At 37.4% G+C, this 24,122-nt stretch overlaps 1 protein-coding gene across 1 annotated transcript in view; it reads left to right on the top strand.

The window, feature by feature from the left end:
* Positions 1-24,122, top strand: part of SMAP1 (small ArfGAP 1) — a 203,171-nt gene that overhangs the window by 96,287 nt on the left and 82,762 nt on the right. Inside the window, exon 6 of the mRNA XM_045498703.1 lies at positions 20,820-20,900. Within this exon, the coding sequence (XP_045354659.1) occupies positions 20,820-20,900 (81 nt within the window). The remainder of the gene's footprint in view (positions 1-20,819; positions 20,901-24,122) is intronic.

Here is a 24,122-nt window from a genome sequence, read left to right on the forward strand (position 1 = left end):
ACCTCAAAAGAAAGCCGGATTAGACATACATATAGGAGACAAACTAGAATTTAAACCAAAGACTGTAATAAGATGAAGAAAGGCACTATATCATACTAAAGGGGTCTATCCAACAAGAATTAAATCTAATTACAACTAATCTAATTGTAGATATTTATGCCCCCAACTTGGAAGCACCCAAATATATGTCATTTAATAACAAACATAAAGAAACTCACTGATAATAATACAATAATAGTAGGACACTTTATCACCTCACAGTAATGGACAAATCATCTAAGCAGAAAATCAGCAGGGAAACAATGCCTTTAAATGACACACTGGATCAGATGGCCTCAATAGATATATCAAGAACATTACATTAGCAGCAGGGTACACATTCTTCTTGAGTGCGCATTCACCAGAGTAGATCACATACTGGGTTACAAATCAGGCCTCAACAAGGACAAAAAGATTGAGATCATACCATGCGTATTTTCAGAACACAATACTATCAAACATGAAGACACCCACAAGAAAACATTTGGAAAAACCACAAATACATGGAGGTTAAAGAATATTCTACTAAAGAATGAATGTGTTAACCATGAAATTAAAGAAGAAAATTTTAAAAGTACATGGAAACAAATGAAAATGAAAACATAAGAGTCCAAAACCTTTGAGATGAAGTAAAAGCAGTCATAAGAGAGAAGTACATGGCAACACAAGTTTTTATGTCAAAAAACAAGAAAAGTCTCAAATACACAATCTAACCTTACACCTTTAAAAGAGCTAGAAAAAGAAAAGCAAGTAAAGCCTAAAGCCAGCAGAAGAAAGGAAATAATATAGATTAGAGCAGAAATAAATGTTGTAGAAACAACAAAACAGTAGAACAGATCAACAAAACTAGGAGCTGGTTTTTTGAAAAAAATTAATAAAATTCAAAAAGAAAAGAGAAAGGACCCCAAAAAATAAAATCACAAATGAAAGAGAGCTCACAGCCAACACCACAGAAATACAAACAATATTAAGAGAATATAAAAAATGATATGCCAACAAATTGGGCAATCTGGATGAAATGGATAAATTCCTAGAAACATAAAAACTGTCAATACTGAAACAGGAAGAAATAGAAAATTTGAACAGACTTATACCCAGCAAAGAAATGGAATCTGTGATCAAAAATCTCCCAGCAAACAAAAGTCCAGGGCCAGATGGCTTCCCAGGGGAATTCTCCCAAACATTTAAAGAAGAATTAATACCTATTCTTCTCAAATTGTTCCAAAAAATTAAAATGGAAGGAAAACTTCCAAACTCATTCTACAAGGCCAGCATTACCTTGATTCCAAAACCAGACAAAGAACCCAGTAAAAAGGAAAATTACAGGTCAATTTCCCTGATGCATGGTGCAGAAATTCTCAACAAGCTACTAGGAAAATTGAATCCAGTAGTACATTAAAAGAATTATTCACCACAACCAAGTGTGATTTATTCCTGGTCTGCAAGGATGGTTCAGTATTCACAAATCAGTCAGTATGGTACACCACATTAGTAAAAAAAAAAAAAAAAAAAAAAAAAAAAAAAAAAAAGAATAAGAACCATATGATCCTCTCAGTAGATACAGAAAAAGCATTTGACAAAATACAGCATCCATTCTTGATAAAAACTCTCAACAAAGTAGGGATAGAGGAAACATACCTCAATATCATAAAGGCTGTATACAAAAGACCCACAGCTAATATCATTCTCAATGGGGGAAAACCTGAGAACTTTTCCTCTGTGGTCAGGAACAAGACAGGGATTTCCACTGTCACCATTGTCATTTAACATGGTATTGGAAGTGCTAGCCACAGCAGTTAGACAACAGAAAGAAAGAAAATCCATCCACATCAGCAAGGAAGAAGTCAAACTTTCACTATTCACAGATGACATGATACTCTATGTAAAAATTCTGAAAGACCACCAAAAAGTTGCTAGAACTAATACATGAAGTCTGCAAAGACACAAGGATACAAAATCAACATACAGAAATTGGTTGCATTTCTATATACCAATAATGAAGCAGTAGAAAGAGAAATCAAGGAATCAGTCCCATTTACAATTGCACCAAAAACCATAAGATACCTAACAATAAACCTAATCAAAGAGGTAAAAAGATCTGTACTCTGTAAACTGTAGAACACTTATGAATGAAATTGAAGAAGACAGGAAGAAATGGAAAAACATTCCATGCTCATGGATTAGAAGAACAAACATTGTTAAATGTACTACCCAAAGCAGTACTACCCAAAGCAGTCTGCACATTTAATGCAATCCCCATCAAAATACCACCAACATTTTTCACAGAGATGGAACACACAATCCTAAAATTTGTATGGGACTACAGGAGACCCCAAATAGACAAAATCAATCTTGAAAAAGAAAAGCAGAGCTGGAGGCATTACAATTCCGACTTCAAGCTATATTACAAAGCTATAGTCATTAAGACAGTATGGACTGGCACAAAAAATAGACACATAGATCAGTGGAGTAGAATAGAAAACCTAGAAATGGACCCACAACTATCTGGCCAACTCATTTTCAACAAAGCAGAAAGAATATCCAATGGAAAAAAGTTTGTTCAACAAAGGGTGTTGGGAAAACTGGACAGTGACATGCAGAAAAATGAAACTGGACCACTTTCTTTTTTTTTTTTTTTAATTTTTTTTTTTAATTTTTTTCAACGTTTATTTATTTTTGGGACAGAGAGAGACAGAGCATGAACGGGGGAGGGGCAGAGAGAGAGGGAGACACAGAATCGGAAACAGGCTCCAGGCTCTGAGCCATCAGCCCAGAGCCCGACGCGGGGCTCGAACTCACGGACCACGAGATCGTGACCTGGCTGAAGTCGGACGCTTAACCGACTGCGCCACCCAGGCGCCCCATGGACCACTTTCTTACACCATTCACAAAAATAAACTCAAAATGGATGAAAGACCTACATGTGAGACAGGAAACCATCAAACTCCTAGAAGAGAACACAGGCAGCAACCTCTTTGACCTCAGCTGCAGCAGTTTCTTAATAGACATGTTGCTGAAGGCAAGGGAAACAAAAGCAAACATGAACTCTTGGCGTTTTATCAAGATAAAAAGCTTCACACAATGAAGGAAGCAGTCAATTAAAAGGTAGCCTACAGAATGGGAGAAGATATTTGCAAATGACGTATCTAATAAAGGGTTAGTATTCAAAATGTATGAAGAACTTACCAAACTCAACACCAAAGAAACAGACAATCCAGTTAAGAAATGGGCAGAAGACATGAGTCAACTTTTTTCCAAAGACATCCAGGAAGGTGTTGTTAACAACACAGGAAGCAACAGATGTTGTCAAGGATTCAGAGAAAGGGGAACCATCTTGCGTTGTTGGTGGGAATGCAAACTGGTGCAGCCCCTTTGGAAAACATTATGAAGGTTCCTCAGAAAGTTAAAAATAGAACTATCATACAACCCAGCAATTGCAGTAGTAGGTATTTACCCAAAGGATACAAAAATACAGATTTGAAGGAGCGCGTGCACCCTGATGTTTATAGCAACATACCAACAATAACCTAATTATGGACAGAGCCCAAATGTCCATCAACTGTTGAATGGATAAAGAAGGTATCTTGTGTGTATACACACACACACACACACACACACACACACACACACACACTGGAATATTACTCAGCCATCAAAATGAATAAAATCTTGCCATTTGCAATGATATAAATGGAGCTAGAATGTATTACGCTAAGTGAAACAAGTCTGTCAGAGAAAGACAAATACCATATGATTTCAGTCATATGTAGAATGTAAGAAACAAGACAGATGAACATAGGGGAAAGAGGGGAAAAAAAGAGAGCGAGGCAAACCATAAGAGACTCTTAATGGTTTATAGAGAACATACTTAGGGTTGATAGAAGGGAAGTCAGGGGATGGGCTAGATGGGTGATGGGTATTAAGGAATATAGTTGTTGTGATGAGCACTGCATGTTATATATAAGTGATGAAATAATAAATTCTACTCACTAAGCCAATTACACTGTATGTTAACTAACTAGAATTTTAATTAAAACTTGAAGTAAGTAGGAAAAAAGGAAGTCACAAAGCTGAAGAGTACAATAACTTAGCTAAAAAATATACTAGAGGGAATCAACAACAGAATAGGGTAAAGCAGAAGAATGGATCAAGGATCAGTGACCTGGCAGACAAGACAGTGGAACTTGGCCAAAAGCAGCTAAAAGAAATGTTTTTTTTAAATGAAAATAACTTAAAGGCCTTATGGGACAACATCAGTTACCCTCACCACTGAATAACAGTCACATTGGAAGGTCACAGAAAGAGGAGAGCTAAAGGGACAGAAAACTTATTTGGAGAAATAATGGCTGAAAACCTTCCTAAACTTGGGAGGAAAACTACCCATACAGATTCAGGAAGCCCAGGGAGTTCCAAGTAAAAGTCTAAGCCCAAGAGATCTCTGGCAACACATAGGAATTAAAATGTTAAATTAAACTGTTAAATTAAACTGTTAAAACCTAAAGATAGACTCATGGGAAGATGGTGGAGTAGGAAGATCCTGAGCTCATCTCCCATGGAAACACGAAGGCTGGATCTACATATAAAGCAACTCTCTGAGAATGACCTGAATACTAGCATAATGGCTATTATACAACTAAAGATATCTGTAAAAGACTTGTCAAAAGAGTAAGAAAGACAAGGACATAGTTAGATTGGAAAACAAACTCCCCCCCGCCCTCAGTGCAGTAATGCAGAAGTTGGGGGGGATATCAAGGTACCAGGGTTCTCACTGATATGTGAGGGGGGAGGGAGGGGTTAAGCCCCATATTGGGCATCCTTTGCCCCAGGGATCAGCACCAGGAAGTTGAATCCCTATAATATCTAGCTTTTCAAATCAGTGGGGCTTAACTGTGTGAGGGCTAGAGGGCTATGGAGAATGGAGACTCTGTTTTTAAAGGGCCTGTGAACAGTTTCACTTACTTGGAGACCCAGCATAGAGACAGCAGTTTGAAAAGTGCCTGGAACATACATGAAGGAGATTGACTAATTTTAGCGCCTGTGCCAGAGGGGCAGGGATCTGTAGGAAATTTCTCCAGCCAGAGAAGCACTGGAGGGCACCATTTTCTTGCTTTCCTTTAGCTGTCAGATACTTATTCTGACACTCTCCATCACCCTTGCTAGCAAACACTCATTTCACCTTCAGGTTCCCCTGTAGCCTGACATATATATCCCTGCAGGCATCCTTCCAGTGGTTACCATCCTACCACATCTTGGCAGGCAGCCTCAGTCAGGACCAGTGCCCCACTAGAAGCACCTTCAACCCTCCCACTCCCACCCAGGGGGAAGCCTTGGCTGGGATTGACACTACTCCATAGTGACTCATGCCCCATAGAATAGGGGACAGCCCTGCCCACCAGCATGGCTGCAACAGTTGTTGCTAGGCTTTACAGCAGCCACCCTGGGGATTAACTGCACCTACCAGCATGCCTGCAGCAACCACAGCCAGGCCTCTTAGCCAACCAGGCTGGAGGCTGACTCTACCCCTCCACTGTGCCCATAGTAGTAACAGCCAGGCATTACAGCCAGTCCCACCCACCAGTGTGCTCCTAGCATTCATGACCCAGGCACAACAGGGGGGTACATGCAGCCACACAGAGGACACCCCTGAACCACCTGGTTTTAGTGACTGGGAAGCTTGTGTTTCTGGGCCCCAAAAGATACTTTCTACATAAGGCCACTACCTTCAAGACAGAAATGTAGCTGGCCTTACTAATATATAAAAACAGACACAGAGAATCAGACAGATTGAACAGAGGAATATGTTCTGAATGAAAGAATAAGACAAAACCTCAAAAAGAGCTAAACAAAAGGAGTTAAGCAATCTACCTAATGGAGTTCAAAGTAATAGTCATAAAGATGATCACTAAACTAGAAAGAAAAATGCATGAACTCACTGAGAAATTTCATTAAAAAGATAGAACTACAAAAAAGATTTAGAACTGAAGAATACTGTCCTGGGGAATCAGCAGCATATTAGAGGATGCAGAACAGATCAGTAAGCTGCAGGACAGGGTAGTGGAAATCATTCAAGCTGAATGGCAAGAAGAAAAAAGAATTTAAAATATGAGGATACATGGGGGTGTCTGGGTGGCTCAATGAGTTAAGCATCTGGCTTTGCCTCAGGTCATGATCTCACAGTTTATGAGTTCAAGCCCCACATTGGGCTCTCTGCTGTCAGCACAGAGCCTGCTTCAGATCCACTGTCTCCCTCTGTCTCTGCTCCTCCCCTGCACTCATGTATGCGTTCTCTCTCAAAACTAAATAAACATTAAAAAAAAACAAAAAAACCCCAAAAACACCCAGGATAAGTGAAGGAGCCTCTAGGACAACATCAAGCATACTAAATTCAAAGGAGAAGAGAGAGAAGAGGCAGAAAACTTATTTGAAGAAATAATAGCTGAAAACTTACCAAATCTGGGGAAACAAATAGACATCCAGGTCCATGGAACACAGAGAGCCCCAAGGAAGATGAACCTGAAGAGGTTCACACCAAAACACATAGTAATTAAAATGGCAAATGTTAAAGGTAGGAACTTCAAACCAGCAAGAGAAAAGCAGTTAGTTATATACAACAGAATACCCATAAGACTGTCAACTAATTTCTCAGCAGAAAGTTTGTAGACCAGAAGGGAGTGACATGATATATTCAAGCATGAAAGAAAACAACTTACAGCTAACAATACTCTACCCAGCTAGGTTATTACTCAGAATTGAAGGAAACCCTAAAGAGTTTCCCAGATAAACAAAGGTTAAAGGAGTTTATCACCACTAAATCAGCCTTATGAGAAATGTTAAAGGGAACTCCTTAAGTGGAAGGAAAAGGCCATAACTAGAAGAAAATTAGGAAAACATTTCACAGGTAAAACAAACATAGTAAAAAGTAGTGAGTTAATCACTTATAAAGCAAGTATAGAGATTAAAACAGAAAAGGATTATAATCAGTATATTTATAAAAATTAGCCAAGGGATACACAAAATAAAAAGATGTAAAACATGACATCATATTTGTAAAATGTGTAGGTGGGAGAAAAATTTAGTGCTTTTAGAATGTGTTCACATGTAAGTGACCATCCATGTAATATAGACTGCTATATATGTAAGATTGTTATATATGAACTCATTGGTAACCAGAAATCAAAAACTAATACTGACAAAATAGAAAAGAATCCAAGTATAACACTAAAAAATGCCTTTAAACCACAAGTAGAGAGAGCAAGAGGAGAAGAAGAAAGGAACAGAGAATTGCAAAAACAACCAGGAAGCAGTTAACAAAATGGGAATAAGAATATGCCGATTAATAATAAATGTAAATGTAAGTGGACTAAATGTTGCAATCAAAAGTCCCATTCAAGGTGGCTGAATGGATGAAAAATCAAGATCTGTCTATATGCAACCTACAAGAGATTCATTTTAGATATAGGGATACATAGTGAAAGGATGGAAAAAGATGTTTCGTACAAATGGAAACCAAAAGAAAGCAGAGAGGGCTATACTCAGACAAAACAGACTTTAAAACAGAATGAAAAAAGACAAGGGCAGTAAATAATGGTAAATGGAACAGTGTAGCAGGAAGTTACAATATTTGTAAATATTTATGCATGCAACATAGGAGCACCTAAGTATATAAAACAAATATTAACAGACCTAAAAGTAGAGATTGACAGCAATACAATAATAGTAGTGGACTTTAATACCTTACTTATATCATTACATGGATCATCCAGAAAAAAAGTCCATAAGGAAGCATTGTCCTTAAACAGCACATTAGACCAGATATATTTATTAGATAAACACAGAACATTCCATCCAAAAGTAGCAGAATACACATTCTTCTCAAGAGCATGTTGAACATATTTCAGTATAGATCATATTTCAGACCATGAAAAAGTCTCAGTTTAAGAAGATTGAGGTAATACCAAGCATTTTTTATACCACAATGGTATGAAACTAGAAATAAATCACAAAATGAAAATTGAGAAAAGCACAAATGTATGGAGATTAGACAACACACTACTGAACAGCCAGTGAATCTGTGAGGAAATCAAAAGATAAATTAAAAAATACCTTGAAAGAATTGAAAATGAAGCATAGCAAAATCTGTGGGATTCAGGAAAAGCTGTTCTTTTTTTTTTTTTTTTTTTTTTTTTAATGAAATTTATTGTCAAATTGGTTTCCATACAACACCCAGTGCTCATCCCTGGAAAAGCAGTTCTAAGAGGGAAGTTCATAGTGATACAAGCCTACCTTAAGAAGTAAGAAAATTCCCAAATAAACAATCTAACTTTATACCCAAAGGAACTAGATAAAGGGGAACAAATGAAGCTCAGAGTTGGTAGAAGGAATGAAATAATAAAGATTGGACTGCAAAAAAGAAAATATAGACTAAAAGGAAAAGGAAAAGATCAGTGAAACTAAGAACTGGTTATTTCAAAAAATAAATGAAATTGATAATCCTTTAGCCAGACTCATCAAGGAAGAAAAAAAGAGAAATAAAATCAGAAATGAAAGAAGGGAAGTAACAACTGATACCAAAGATAATACAAAAGATTATAAGAGACTGCTATGAACAATTCTGTTCCAACAGATTGGACATCCTGAAAGAAATGGATAAAATTCCTAGAAATACAGAATCTATTAGGAATGAATCATGAAGAAATAGAAAATCCAAATAGACCATTTAGTAACAAGGAGTTTGAATCCATAATCAAAAACCTCCCAACCAACAAAATTCCAGGACGAGATGGCTTCACTAGTAAATTGTACCTCAAACTCTTCCAAAAAAATTGAAGAGTGGAGAATGTTTCCCGGTTAATTTCATGAGGCCAGTATTACCCTAATACCAAAACCAGAGACGCATACAGGCCAATACCCTGATGAACACATATGAAAAAAAAAACTTCAACAAAATGTTAGCAAACCTAATTCAACAAAGCATTAAAAAGATCATACACCATGATCAAATGGCGTTTATTGAAGGGATATAAGGATGGTTCAGCATCCTCAAATCAGTCAATATGATCTACCATGTGTAACAAATTAAGGATAAAAATCATGATCATCTCAACAGATGCAGAAAAAGGATTTAACAAATTTCAAAATCCATTTATGATAAAAACTCTCAACAAAGCAAGTATGGAGGGAATGTACCTCAACATAATAAAGGCCATGTATGACAAACCAAAAAGTAACATCATACTCAACAATGAGAAGCTAAGAGTTTTTTCTTTAATATCAGGAAGAAGACAAGAGTGCCCCCTCTGACCACTTCTACTCAGCATAGTATTAGTTAGGTAGTTAGGCAAGAAAAAGATATAAAAGGCATCCAAATTAGAAAGAAGTAAAGTTGTCATTATTTGTGGATAAAATTTTATATATAGAAAACCCTAAAGATTCCACCAAAAAGCTGTCAGAACTAAGAAACAACTTCAGTAAACTTGCAGGATGCAAAATCAGTATACAAAAATCTGTTGTTTTTGTGCACTAACAAAAAGAAATTAAGAAACCAATCTCATTTACAATTGCATCCAAAATGATAAAATACCTGAGAATAAATTTAACTGAGGCAGTGGAAGACCTTTACATTGGAAAGTACAAGATACTGATGAAAGAAACAGAAGAAGACACAAGTAAATGGAAAGGATTATATGTTCATAGATTGAAAGAATTAGTATTGTTTAAATGTCTGTATTATCCAAAGCAATTTATAGGTTTCAGTGCAATCCTTATCAAAATCGCAGTCACATTTTTCATAGAAATAGAATGAACATTTCTGAAATTTGTTTTTTTTTCTTAATATATGAAGTTTATTGTCAAATTGGTTTCCATACAACACCCAGTGCTCATCCCAAAAGATGCCCTCTTCAATACCCATCACCCACCCTCACCTCCCTCCCACCCCCCATCAACCCTCAGTTTGTTCTCAGTTTTTTTTTAAATTTTTTTTTTTAATTTTTTTTTTTTCAACGTTTATTTATTTTTGGGACAGAGAGAGACAGAGCATGAACGGGGGAGGGTCAGAGAGAGAGAGGGAGACACAGAATCGGAAACAGGCTCCAGGCTCTGAGCCATCATGAGCCATCAGCCCAGAGCCTGACGCGGGGCTCGAACTCACGGACCGTGAGATTGTGACCTGGCTGAAGTCGGACGTTTAACTGACTGCGCCACCCAGGCGCCCCTGTTCTCAGTTTTTAAGAGTCTCTTATGCTTTGGCTTTCTCCCACTCTAACCTCCTTTTTTTTTTTTTTTTTTTTCCCTTTCCCTCCCCCATGGGTTTCTCAGGATTCACGTAAGAGTGAAACATATGGTATCTGTCTTTCTCAGTGTGGCTTATTTCACTTAGCATCACACTCTCCAGGTCCATCCACATTGCTACAAAGGGCCATATTTCATTCTTTCTCATTGCCACGTAGTACTCCATTGTGTATATAAACCACAATTTCTTTATCCATTCATCAGTTGATGGACATTTAGGCTCTTTCCATAATTTGGCTTTTGTTGAGAGTGCTGCTATAAGCATTGGGGTACAAGTGCCCCTATGCATCAGTACTCCTGTATCCCTTGGGTAAATTCCTGGCAGTGCTACTGCTGGGTCATAGGGTAGGTCTACTTTTAATTTTTTGAGGAACCTCCACACTGTTTTCCAGAGCGGCTGCACCAATTTGCATTCCCACCAACAGTGCAAGAGGGTTCCCGTTTCTCTACATCCTCGCCAGCATCTATAGTCTCCTGATTTGTTCATTTTAGCCACTCTGACTGGTGTGGGGTGATATCTGAGTGTGGTTTTGATTTGTATTTCTCTGATGAGGAGCGACATTGAGCATCTTTTCATGTGCCTGTTGGCCATCTGGATGTCTTCTTTAGAGAAATGTCTATTCATGTTTTCTGCCCATTTCTTCCCTGGATTACTTGTTTTTTGGGTGTGGAGTTTGGTGAGCTCTTTATAGATTTTGGATACTAACCCTTTGTCTGATCTGTCATTTGCAAATACCTTTTCCCATTCCGTCGGTTGCCCTTTAGTTTTGTTGGTTGTTTCCTTTGCTGTGCAGAAGGTTTTTATCTACATGAGGTCCCAATAGTTCATTTTTTGCTTTTAATTCCCTTGCCTTTGGGGATGGGTCAAGTAAGAAATTGCTGCGGCTGAGGTGAGAGAGGTCTTTTCCTGCTTTCTCCTCTAGGGTTTTGATGGTCCTGTCTCACATTCAGGTCCTTTATCCATTTTGAGTTTGTTTTTGTGAATGGTGTAGGAAAGTGGTCTAGTTTCATTCTTCTGCATGTTGCTGTCCAGTTCTCCCAGCACCATTTGTTAAAGAGGCTGTCTTTTTTCCATTGGATATTCTTTCCTGCTTTGTCAAAGATTAGTTGACCATACTTTTGTGGGTTTTAGTTGGCCATACTTTTGTGGGTCTAGTTCTGGGGTTTCTATTCTATTCCATTGGTCTATGTGTCTGTTTTTGTGCCAATACCATGCTTTCTTGATGATTACAGCTTTGTAGTAGAGGCTAAAGTCTGGGATTGTGTTGCCTCCTGCTTTAGTCTTCTTCAAAATTACTTTGGCTATTCGGGGCCTTTTGTGGTTCCATAAAAATTTTAGGATTGCTTGATCTAGCTTTGAGAAGAATGATGGTGCAATTTTGATTAGGATTGCATTGAATGTGTAGCTAGCTTTGGGTAGTATTGACATTTTAACAATATTTATTCTTCCAACCCATGAGCACGGAATGTTTTTCCATTTCTTTATATCTTCTTCAATATCCTTCATAAGTTTTCTATAGTTTTCAGCATACAGATATTTTACATGTTTGGTTAGGTTTATTCCTAGGTATTTTATGCTTCTTGGTGCAGTAGTGAATAGGATCAGTTTTCTTTATTTGTCTTTCTGTTGCTTCATTATTATTCATTATTATTCTGTTATTCATTATTCATTATTATTCTGTTGCTTCATTATTATAAGATTGCAGCTGATTTCTATACATTGATTTTGTATCCTGCAACTTTGCTGAATTCATGTATCAGTTCTAGCAGACTTTTGGTGGAGTCTATCGGATTTTCCACATATAATATATCATCTGCAAAAAGTGAAAACTTAACTTCATATTTGCCAATTTTGATGGCTTTGATTTCCTTTTGTTGTCTGATTGCTGATGCTAGAACTTCCAAGACTATGTTAAACAACAGCGGTGAGAGTGGACATCCCTGTTGTGTTCCTGATCTCAGGGAAAGAGCCCTCAGTTTTTCCCCATTGAGGATGATTTTAGCTGTGGGCTTTTCATAAATGGCTTTTATGATGCTTAAGTATGTTCCTTCTATCCCGACCTTCTTGAGGGTTTTTATTAAGAAAGGATGCTGAATTTTGTCAAATGCTTTTTCTGCATCGATTGACAGGATCATATGGTTCTTTTCTTTTCTTTTATTAATGTGATGTATCACATTGATTGATTTGCGAATGTTGAACCAGCCCTGCATCCCAGGAATGAATCCCACTTGATCATGGTGAATAATTCTTTTTATATGCTGTTGAATTCGACTTGCTAGGATGTTATTGAGAATTTTTGCATCCATATTCATCAGGGATATTGGCCTCTGGTTCTCTTTTTTAACTGGGTCTTTGTCTGGTTTAGGAATCAAAGTAATACTGGCTTCATAGAATGAGTCTGGAAGTTTTCCTTCTGTTTCTATTTTTTGGAACAGCTTGAGAAGGATGGGTATTATCTCTGCTTTAAATGTCTGGTAGAACTCCCCTGGGAAGCCATCTGGTCCTGGATTCTTATTTGTTGGGAGATTTTTGATAACTGATTCAATTTCTTCACTGGTTATGGGTCTATTCAAGCTTTCTATTTCCTCCTGTTTGAGTTTTGGAAGTGTGTGGGTGTTTAGGAATTTGTCCATTTCTTTCAGGTGGTCCAGTTTGTTGGCATATAATTTTTCATAGTATTCCCTGATAATTGCTTGTATTTCTGAGGGATTGGTTGTAATAATTCCATTTTCATTCATGATTTTATCTATTTGGGTCATCTCTCTTTTCTTTTTGAGAAGCCTGGCTAGAGGTTTATCAATTTTGTGTATTTTTACAAAAAAATAACTCTTGGTTTCATTGATCTGCTCTATAGTTTTTTTAGATTCTATATTGTTTATTTCTGCTCTGATCTTTATTATTTCTCTTCTGCTGGGTTTGGGGTGTCTTTGCTGTTCTGCTTCTATTTCCTTTAGGCGTGCTGTTAGATTTTGTATTTGGGATTTTTCATGTTTCTTGAGATAGGCCTGGATGCAATGTATTTTCCTCTCAGGACTGCCTTTGCTGCATCCCAAAGCATTTGGATTGTTGTATTTTCATTTTCGTTTGTTTCCATATATTTTTTAATTTCTTCTCTAATTGTCTGGTTGACCCGTTCATTCTTTAGTAGGGTGTCCTTTAACCTCCAGTGCTTTTGGAAGTTTTCCAGACTTTTTCCTGTGGTTGATTTCAAGCTTCATAGCATTGTGGTCTGAAAGTATGCATGGTATGATCTCAATTCTTGTATACTTATGAAGGGCTGTTTTGTGACCCAGTATATGATCTATCTTGGAGAATGTTCCATGTGCACTCGAGAAGAAAGTATATTCTGTTGCTTTGGGATGCAGAGTTCTAAATATATCTGTCAAGTCCATCTGATCCAATATGTCATTCAGGGCCCTTGTTTCTTTATTGACCGTGTGTCTAGATGATCTGTCCATTGTTGTAAGTGGAGTATTAAAGTCCCCTGCAATTACCACATTCTTATCAATAAGGTTGCTTATGTTTGTGAGTAATTGTTTTATATATTTGGGGGCTCCCGTATTTGGCGCATAGACATTTATAATTGTTAGCTCTTCCTGATGGATAGACCCTGTAATTATGTTATAATGCCCTTCTTCATCTCTTGTTACAGCCTTTAATTTAAAGTCTAGTTTGTCTGATATAAGTATGGCTACTCCAGCTTTCTTTTGGCTTCCAGTAGCATGATCGATAGTTCTCCATCCCCTCACTTTCAATCTGAAGGTGTCCTCAGGTCTAAAATGAGTCTCTTGTAGACAGCAAATAGATGGGTCTTGTTTTTTTATCCATTGTGATACCCTGTGTCTTTTGGTTGGCGCATTTAGCCCATTTACATTCAGTGTTATTATAGAAAGATAGGGGTTTAGAGTCATTGTGATGTCTGTAGGTTTCATGCTTGTAGTGATGTCTCTGGTACTTGGTTTCACAGGATCCCCCTTAGGATCTCTTGTAGGGCTGGTTTAGTGGTGATGAATTCCTTCAGTTTTTGTTTGTTTGGGAAGACCTTTATCTCTCCTTCTATTCTGAATGACAGTTTGCTGGATAAAGGATTCTCAGCTGCATGTTTTTTCTGTTCAGCACATTGAAGACTTCCTGCCATTCCTTTCTGGCCTGCCAAGTTTCAGTAGAGAGATCCATCACGAGTCTTATTGGTCTCCCTTTATATGTTACAGCACGTTTATCTCTAGCTGCTTTCAGAATTTTCTCTTTATCCTTGTATTTTGCCAGTTTCACTATGATATGTCGTGCAGAAGATCGATTCAAGTTACGTCTGAAAGGAGTTCTCTGTGCCTCCTGGATTTCAGTGCCTTTTTCCTTCCCCAGATCAGGGAAGTTCTCAGCTATGATTTCTTCCAGTACACCTTCAGCACCTTTCCCTCTCTCTTCCTCCTCTGGAATACCAATTATGCATAGATTATTTCTGTTTAGTGCATCACTTCGTTCTCTAATTTTCCCCTCATACTCCTGGATTTTTTTATCTCTCTTTTTTTTTCTCAGCTTCCTCATATTCCATAATTTTATCTTCTAGTTCACCTATTCTCTCCTCTGCCTCTTCAATCTGAGTTGTGGTCACCTCCATTTTATTTTGCAGCTTATTTATAGCATTTTTTAGCTCCTCCTGGCTGTTTCTTTGTCCCTTGATCTCTGTAGCAATAGATTCTCTGCTGTCCTTTATACTGTTTTAAAGCCCAGCAATTAATTTTATGACTATTATTTTAAGTTCACTTTCTGTTATAGTGTTTAAATAGTTTCTGGTCAGTTCGTCAGCTGTCGCTACTTCCTGGAGTTTCTTTTGAGGGGAATTCTTCCGTTTCATCATTTTGGATAGTCCCTGGAGTGGTGTGGAACTACAGGGCACTTCCCCTGTGCTGTCTTGAATAACTTGCGTTGGTGGGTGGGGCCACAGTCACACCTGATGTCTGCCCCCAGCCCACCGCTGGGGCCACAGTCAGACTGGTGTGTACCTTCTCTTCCCCTCTCCCCTCTCCCTTAGTGCGGGATTCACTGTGGGGTGGTGTGGCCCCTGCCTGGGCTACTTGCACACTGCCAGCCTTGTGGTGCTGGGGATCTGGCATATTAGCTGGGGTGGATCGGCAAGGTGTACAGGGGCGGGAGGGGCAGGCTCAGCTCGCTTTTCCTTCGGAGATCCGCTTGGGGAGGGGCCCTGTGGCACTGGGAGGGAGGCAGACCTGTCGGAAGGATGGATCCACAGAAGCACAGTGTTGGGTGTTTGTGCACTGCCAGCAAGTTCCCTGACAGGAACTGGATCCCTTTGGGATTTTGGCTGGGGATGGGCGAGGGAGATGGCACTGGCGAACGCCTTTGTTCCCCGCCAAGCTGAGCTCTGTCGTCCGAGGTTCAACAACTCTCCCTCCCGTTGTCCTGTAGTCCTCCTGCTCTCCGAGCAGAGCTGTTAACTTAAAAACTTCCAGATGGTAAGTCCTGCTTGTTGTCAAAACACATTCCGTCTGGCCCCTCTGCTTTTGCAAGGCAGACTCGGGGGCTCTGCTTTGCCAGCAGGCTGCCCCTCTGCTCCGCCTCCCTCCCTCCAGTCTGTGGGGCGCGCACCGCCTCTCTGCCCTTCCTACCCTCCTCCATGGGCCTCTTGTCTACACTTGGCTCCGGAGAATCCGTTCTGCTAGTGTTCTGATGGTTTTCTAGGTTATTTAGGCAGGTGTGGGTGGAATCTAAGTGATCAGCAGGACGCGGTGAGCCCAGAGTCCTCCTACGCCGCCATCTTCTCCGAATATTTCTGAAGTTTGTATGGAACCACAAAAAATCCTGAGTAGCCAAAGGAATCTTGAGAAACAGGAACAAAGCTGAAGGCCTCACATTTCAAACTATATTACAAAGGTATGACCATCAAAACAGTATGATATTGGCATAAAAGCAGATACCTAGATTGCTGCAATGGAATAGACAGCACAGAAATAAACCTGCATATATATGGTCAATTAATTTATCCCCAAGGAGGCAAGAATATCAATGGAGAAAGCACAATGCCTTCAATAAATGGTTTGGAAAAACTGGACCAGTATCTTATTCTGTATACAAAAATTAGTTCAGTATGGATTAAAGACTTGAATGCAAGATTTGAAATCATAAAACTACTAGAAGAAAACATAGGCAGTTAAGTTCCCTGAGATCAGTCTTAGTGATGGTTTTTGGTTGGTTTTTTTTTTTTTTGCATCTTACTTCAAAAGGTAGGGCAACAAATCAAAAATAAAGGGTACTACATCTAACTAAGAAGGTTTTGAACAAGAAAGGAAACTGTCAGTGAAAGGAAAAGGCAGCCTATTGGATGTGAGAAGATATTTGGAAACCATATATGTAATAAGGGGTTAATATTCAAAGTATGTAAGGAACTCACACAATTCAATAACAAGAAAAAAATCCCATAAAAATGTACATTTTTCCAAAGAAAACATACACATGACCCACTAGCACATGAAAAGATGTCCAGCATCACTAATCATCAGGGAACTGCAAATCAAAACCACAGTGAGATAACATTGTTAGAATGGCTATTATCAAAAAGGCAAAAAATTTAAAAATGTTAGGGCATAGAGAAAAAGGATCTATTATGCCCTGTTAGTAAGAATGTAAATTTGTGTAGCCATTCTGGAAAATAGCGTGTCGGTTCCTCAAAAAACTAAAAATAAAACTGTCGTATAATCTAGCAATTCTACTTCTGGATATCTGAAGAAACTGAAAACACTAATTTGAAAAGATATGATTATTGCAGTATTATTCACAATAACCAAGATACGGAAACAACCAAAGTGTCCATCTGTGGATGAATGGTTAAAGAAGATGTTGTTAAGGGGTGCCTGAGTGGATCAGTTGGTTGAGTGTCCCAATTCTTGATTTTGGCTCTGGTCCTGATCCCAGGATTTTAGTATTGAGCCCTGTGTTGGGCTCCACACTGAGTGTGGAGCCTGCTTAAGATTCTCTCTCTCTCTCTGCTCTTTCCCTGATCCACATGTGCTCTTCAAAATAAAAAAAAAAAGAAAACTGTGGTTTATATATATATAACAGACACAATTCAGGCATATGAAAAATGAAATCTTGCCATTTGTGACAACATGGATGAATCTTTATGGTATTATGCTAAGTAAAATAAGTCAGGCAGAGTAAGACGAATACCATATAATTTCATCTATATGTGAAATCTAAAAAACAAAAGAAAGAACAAAAACAAAACTTATAGATGGAAAGAGTATATTGGTGGTTGCCAGAGTTGGGGTTGGGGGGGCATTGGAGAAGATCAAGAGATATAAACTTTCAGTTATAAAGTAAGTAATTTATGAGTAGCAATGTATAGAATGGTAACTAGAGCAACAGTACTGTATTTCATTTATGTAACTTTATATGGTGACAGGAGGAAACTAGACTTCTAGTAATGATCAATTCACAGTGCATGTAAATATTGAATCATTATGTTGTACACCAGAAATTAATGTTATATGTAAATTATACCTCAATTTTAAAAAAAGGCATTGGTCTAATTCAGTAGTTTCCAAAGTCTAATGTCAATAGCATTAGATATTAGAGAGAACCCCAGGGCAGTTTATTTATGCCTATTTGTGCTTTTTTTGTTATACTTTCAACATTTCTTTTATGTGTGTTTTATAATGTGCATAATATAGTGTAATATATACTTTGTAAATAAATATATACATATGGTAGAGTATATATGCTTGCAACTTTTTAAGGTAGGAGTACATAATAAAAGTTTTTGAAGACCGTATCTTTGATTAAATCACTCAAGTGTCATTTGAGTATAATGAACCCGCTGTGTGCTTATCTTTACCTTCTAGGAACTGAACATTTATTTCAGTTATTTTTACACAGAAAGTCTGTTTCACTGTATCATTTGTATATATAGCAACCAAGTTTCAGGAACTATTTTATAATACCAAACACTGCGTACTTTGTTCTTGCTGAGAAAATAGTTTAAAACAAATTAGGTTCTCACAGTACTCTTTGATCTTTTAGCAGCTTTTGATTCTAGAGATGGGAGTCATTTGTGGATCAAACTATATGATCTGAATTTAGAGCCCATGTTTTTAATGTTGCTTCAAAGCTTGTGTCATAATACCCCTGCTGGAATCAGATTGGATAACAGCCATATTTTAGCAGCTGAAATTCCAGGGTTCTAGAGAATTGAATTGTGCTCTCTCTTTATTAAACATAGGTAAATAATCTAATTCAGTTTTGGTGATTTCGTATGTGCTTACCAGTCATAGTGATTAGAAAGACAAGCTGCTTCTCCACTCTTTTGATTGTGCCTTCCTTGAGAAATTAACAATCTTGTGAATTTATAGAATAATTAATTCCCAACATATTAGTGACAATCACTAATTGCTTTCTTCACCAAACATTTCATAATAGATAAAGGATTTTTGCATATTTCATTTATTCTTCACTTATTAACGGGAATAAGGTTACTCACCTCATAGAATCGTTGGAAGGATTAAATGAGTAAAAACACTGTCTCACACATAGTAAGGGTTCAGGAAATATTAACCATTGTTCTATGGAAGAATAGTACTAAGTACCAGTGCTCCACTGGATGGCAATGAATAGTGACTTGAGAGTTGGGGTCTTCCCTAGGTCCTCCTGCTGATGAGCTGTGTGGCTTTATCCCTTTCCTAATTTTTGTTCTTCATTTGTAAAATGATAATAATGACATTCTTTTCAGACACTTATTGATTAAATTAAATTAGAAAATAAGGTGCTTATCACAGTGTCTGGCCCATAGGAACTTTTATTAAACCCTTATGTTATAGCCTAGGAATTGCCAGTATTTTCTCAATTACAAATAGTAAAAATTCTGCTGTTGAGAGAGGTGGTTCAAATACCACTTTAAAGGCACAGGTACAAACAGGCCCATAGGCATTTTGACTAAATGTGCTTATGTGCTTCTTACTCTGCCTTTCTTGAGGTTCATCAGTGTATCTTTAACCATTTACTGAAAGGAAACTAAGATACTAATACTCATTTGTTGTGATTCAGTTACAGGTTTCTAGATATCTCTTCCCTTTAAATGCCTTATGAATGCTCATTGTTTGATCTTTATTTTAAAGTTTATTTATTTATTTTGAGAGAGTGCTCGAGAGTTGGGGAGGGGCAGAGAGAAAGGGAGAGAGGGAATCCCAAGCAGGCTGTGTACTGTCAGCACAGAGCCAGATTTGGGGCTCAAACCCATGAACCGTGAGATCATGCCATGAGTCGAAATCAAGAGTCAGACTCTTAACTGACTGACCCAGGCACCCCGAATCACTGTTTATTCTTTTATTTCATTTTCCTTTTTTGGCGAGTTTGGGGCCCTTAAGTTTTAATATTATATCCTGTTTTATCCTTCTTGGAAATGCAGATTGTGTACATCATAGTAGCATTACATTTTACCTAGACTGGATTGGGTTAAATACACTAACTGGTCAGTTTGCTCTGTTATCAGGGATATCCTTAACATTTTTTACATGAGAAAATTATTATTGTATTTGTCTTTTTAAAAATCACATTATGTAATGGACTAAACATATTTTGTCATAATTTTATTTATTTATTTTTAATGTTTATTTTATTCTTGAGAGAGAGAGAGAGAGAGAGAGAGAGAGAGAGGCAGAGCATGAGCAGGCGAAGGGCAGGGAGAGAGGGAGACATGGAATCTGAAGCAGGCTCCAGGCTCTGAGTGGTCAGCACAGAGCCTGACTTGGAGCTTGAACTCACTGACTGTGAGGTCTTGACCTGAGCTGAAGTTGGACCCTTAGCCAACTGAGCCACCCAAGCGCTCCTGTTTTGTGATAGTTTTAAATAGGTGCCTGGGTAGCTCAGTTGGTTAAGCGTCTGACTTCAGCTCAGGTTATGATCTCACAGTTTGTGGATTTGAGCCCCACATCGGGCTCTATGCTGACAGCTCAGAGCCCGGAGCCTGCTTCAGATTCCGTGTCTCCCTCTCTCTCTGCCCCTTCTCTGCTTGCGCTCAGTCTCTCTTTCTCTCATAAATAAAGATTAAAAAAATTTTTTTTAAATTTTTTCCCTTTTTGCCTCACGTTTACATGTTGTAATGTCTTCATCTGTGTGAAGATCTGTGATCTTGCTCAAAGTTCAACATTATGGTTGGTATTAGGAAGCCTAATCTCTAAGATGGAGCGAGAATTTATTGAAAAAAAAAGTCTCATTTGTTTAAAACAAACTGAAATTTCGAAGAAGTTCTAAATACTTTCACCTCTGTCTTAAATTTCTTAAAACATGTTGTATTATCAACATGTAATCTCAATGAGAGTATGTAGTTGCTGTGTTTACTTTTATATTTCAGTATCACTGGATATTGTCATTTTTGAATCCTTCCTTAAATAATTACTGAAACGAATAAAATAAAAATGTGTTAACAGCTGACATTTCCTTAAAAGTGAACTTATCAAAACTTTGGTCTATGTTTTAGAAAGAAAAGGAAAAAAAAAAGGAAGAGAAAAAGAAAGAAAAGGAACCAGAAAAGCCTGCAAAACCTTTTACAACTGAAAAGGTAAAATTCCTTTAAAAAAAAACCTATTAAGATAACCATCCTATTTTTGTATTCTTACGTGAATGTCTTTGGGATATTTACAATATGTGAATTATCATTCTGTCAGTAAGTATGTTTTGAATGAATATGTGTGCTAAGCATGTCCTTCTAGATTGTCCTATATAAGTTTTAGTTATATATGTACGAGTATAGATCATGTGAGGTCCTCAAGGTCATTCTCTATTAATGACATAAAGAATGGTGTTTTTAGTTTTCGTGCACAGACTTCAGTGAAAGTTTAGAGAATGAAGAGTTCATACCTGAAGGGGCCTTCAGAAAAGACTCCATTCATAGGTGTAAGCATTTGAGGTAGATTTTGAATTGTAGGTAGAATTAAAGTGGAAGGCAAGAATATATCATTTGGAGAGAACACCTGAGGACAGGCATAGAAAATGAAAATAGACAAAATATATTTAGAAAAATAGTAGTGGAGTTTGAAGAAAGATGATGTTTATGTAAAGAAAGTAGTTAAAAATAAGACCAGTATGGTAGATTGAGCTCAAATTGTAGAAGACTTTAAAGTCTAGGTTGATTATTTCTTAGAGGAAAGGCTGTGGGCATCATTTCCAAGTTTGTAAAGCAGAGATAAACCTAATTCAGAACGGTTCTTTTGGAACATTATTTTGGCAGCAGTGTACAAGATAGATGTGACTAGGCAAGCTAGAGGTAAAGAGAACATTAGCTTTTTATTATTACTTTTTTTTTTTTTTTTGGAGAGAGAACATGCATGCTTGCGTACATGCAAGTAGTGGAGGAACAGAGGGAGAGAGAATCTTAAGCAGGCTTCGTGCCCATTGCAGAGCCCAACTTGGGGGTTGATCTCATGATCTAAGCTGATACCAAGAATTGGATGCTTAACTGACTTAGCTGACTTAACTGACTTAGCTGATACCAAGAATTGGATGCTTAACATCCAGGCACCCCAGAACATTAGCTTTTTTTTTTTTAATTTTTTTAATCTTTTTTATTTTAGAGAAAGAGAGAGTGTGAGCAGGTAAGGAACAGAGAGAGAGGGAGACACAGAATCCCAAGCAGGGTCCAGTCTCTGAGCTGTCAGCATAGAGTCTGACATGGGACTCAAACTCACGAACTGTGAGTTCATGACCTGAGCCGAAGTCTGAAGCTTAACTGACTGAGCCTCCCAGGTGCCCCCAGAGCATTATCTTTTTAAAAGGCATTGGTTACATAATTATGGTAGCTTGACTTTGAATGTGTTTGATCATGAAAATATGGAAGCATGGTAAAGGAGTTGTCAGTAAAGGGAACATCCTTGATAGTAGTTGAAATTTTAAAACTTGACCTAATGCATGCATAAATTACATATACAAGATGCATGCATTTAAAGCATACAATGCAGATACATACTGGTTCTTTCTCTGCTGTTTATTTCTTTATTTCTTTATTTATAATTTTATTTATTTTTGAGAGAGAGAGAGTGTGTGTATAAGGGAGAGAGAGAATCACAAGCAGGCTCCGCGCTGTCAGTGTGGAACCAAATGTGATGCTCAAACCCGTGGACCTCAAGATTATGACCTGAACCAAAATCAAAGAGTTGGTTGCTTAACTGACTAAGCCACCCAGGCGCCCCTCATTTATTAAAGCAATCTCTACCTTCAAAGAGTTGCAAACATGACTTTAGCACTTAAAATGTACCAAGTATCCCAAGACTCTTCAGTCCTTCATATAGCAAACTCTCCACTATCTAACCCCTTCCTAGAGGTCTCCATTCTTTATACCAGTTAAGACTTGTCCATTGTTGCCTAAACATACTTTCCATTTCTGTTCACTAAGTTTCTTTGCCAAGAATGTCCTTTCCTTTCCCACCTTTTACCTAAAATTTACTCATTCTACCTTTTCCATGAAGCTCCTCCAAATATCTCAACTAGACAGCATTTTTCCCTTCCTCAAAATACTGGCAACGTTGTCATACATTTGATTTTATTACTTCCTATTTATATTATTGTTTAATCGTATTTTCAGATAACTTTTCTTATCTAGCACAGATGCATAGATGTTTCTTGAGATTATGCATCATTCAGGTGGGGACCAAGTCTTATGTTTCTTTGTTTAACAGTTCTTGTGTGTAGTAGATATTTAGGATAAATATATGTACATTGATTCGTTGATGTTTTTCATCTTTTAGTGTCTTGATTGCAAGGTCATGCAGAACAGTTAATAAACTGCAGCTTATTACTAAAATTAATTTATTAAATACTAAGATTGTAAGAACTTTGCTAAATGGAATTCTTTGCAATATTTATTTGGAATACTTTTCAGTTAAAGTTAATTTTTTTTAATATCACTTTGTTTTAATGATAGTTTAATGAATTAAAATCTTACCTCTCATCAAATTAAGTTTAGATGTTAAATATTACATTTTTTTGAAAGTTGTAATTAAGTTGGTAATTATAACTTGGTTACTTAAGTAGCTTTAATTCTCCTCTGGTAACTTTCTCTACAGCATGCATCAGTAAGCCCTAAGTGAAATGTCTTACAATTTCCTGTTTCATTAGAAAGGAATTTTAAAATCACTAGTAGATGTTATCTTTTGTTTCCAGAAATTGGAAATATCAAAATAGTTTTTGTGATACTTGACAAGATATATCTACTTTTAAAATATCATATATTTATTTTCTCTCTTAAAAAAAAAACCTTACCATTGAAATATAGTGAGCATTTTGATGTAGTAAACTTACATGTTTCATAGGCTTGTTTGTAAATATTTGCCTTCTGTTGCTTCCTGTGAAAAAACGGTCACAGCAGTTACCTAAGAACTGAGTCTGTGGGTTGGGAGCTTGAGAAGAGCAGTTCAGAGTGTGTGAACAGTGAGAATCTAGGGTGATTCCTATATTATTTCCTTTTGATACTTAGGTTTTATTAAACTCAGTTCACACATCTTCTGTTATTCTTGCTCAACCTACATTAGGACTTCTGCTGTTGATGATGGGAGCCTTGCTGAAAGAATAATCACGTAGAGGGAAACACTTTAGTTCCTATCAAAATTTTGCAGTTAAGATAATGCAGAGTGTATAGGAAGGAAGATATATTTTGTTTTTTAATGTTTATTTATTTTTTTGAGTGAGTGCAAACAGGGGAGGACACAGGAAGAAAAGGGGACAGAGTATCTGAAGCGGGCTCTGTGCTGACAGCAGAGAGCCCGATGTGGGTCACAAACTCATGAAT

This window comes from Leopardus geoffroyi, chromosome B2 (genome assembly GCF_018350155.1).
Source record: "Leopardus geoffroyi isolate Oge1 chromosome B2, O.geoffroyi_Oge1_pat1.0, whole genome shotgun sequence".
In the NCBI taxonomy this organism is placed as follows: Eukaryota; Metazoa; Chordata; class Mammalia; order Carnivora; family Felidae; genus Leopardus; species Leopardus geoffroyi.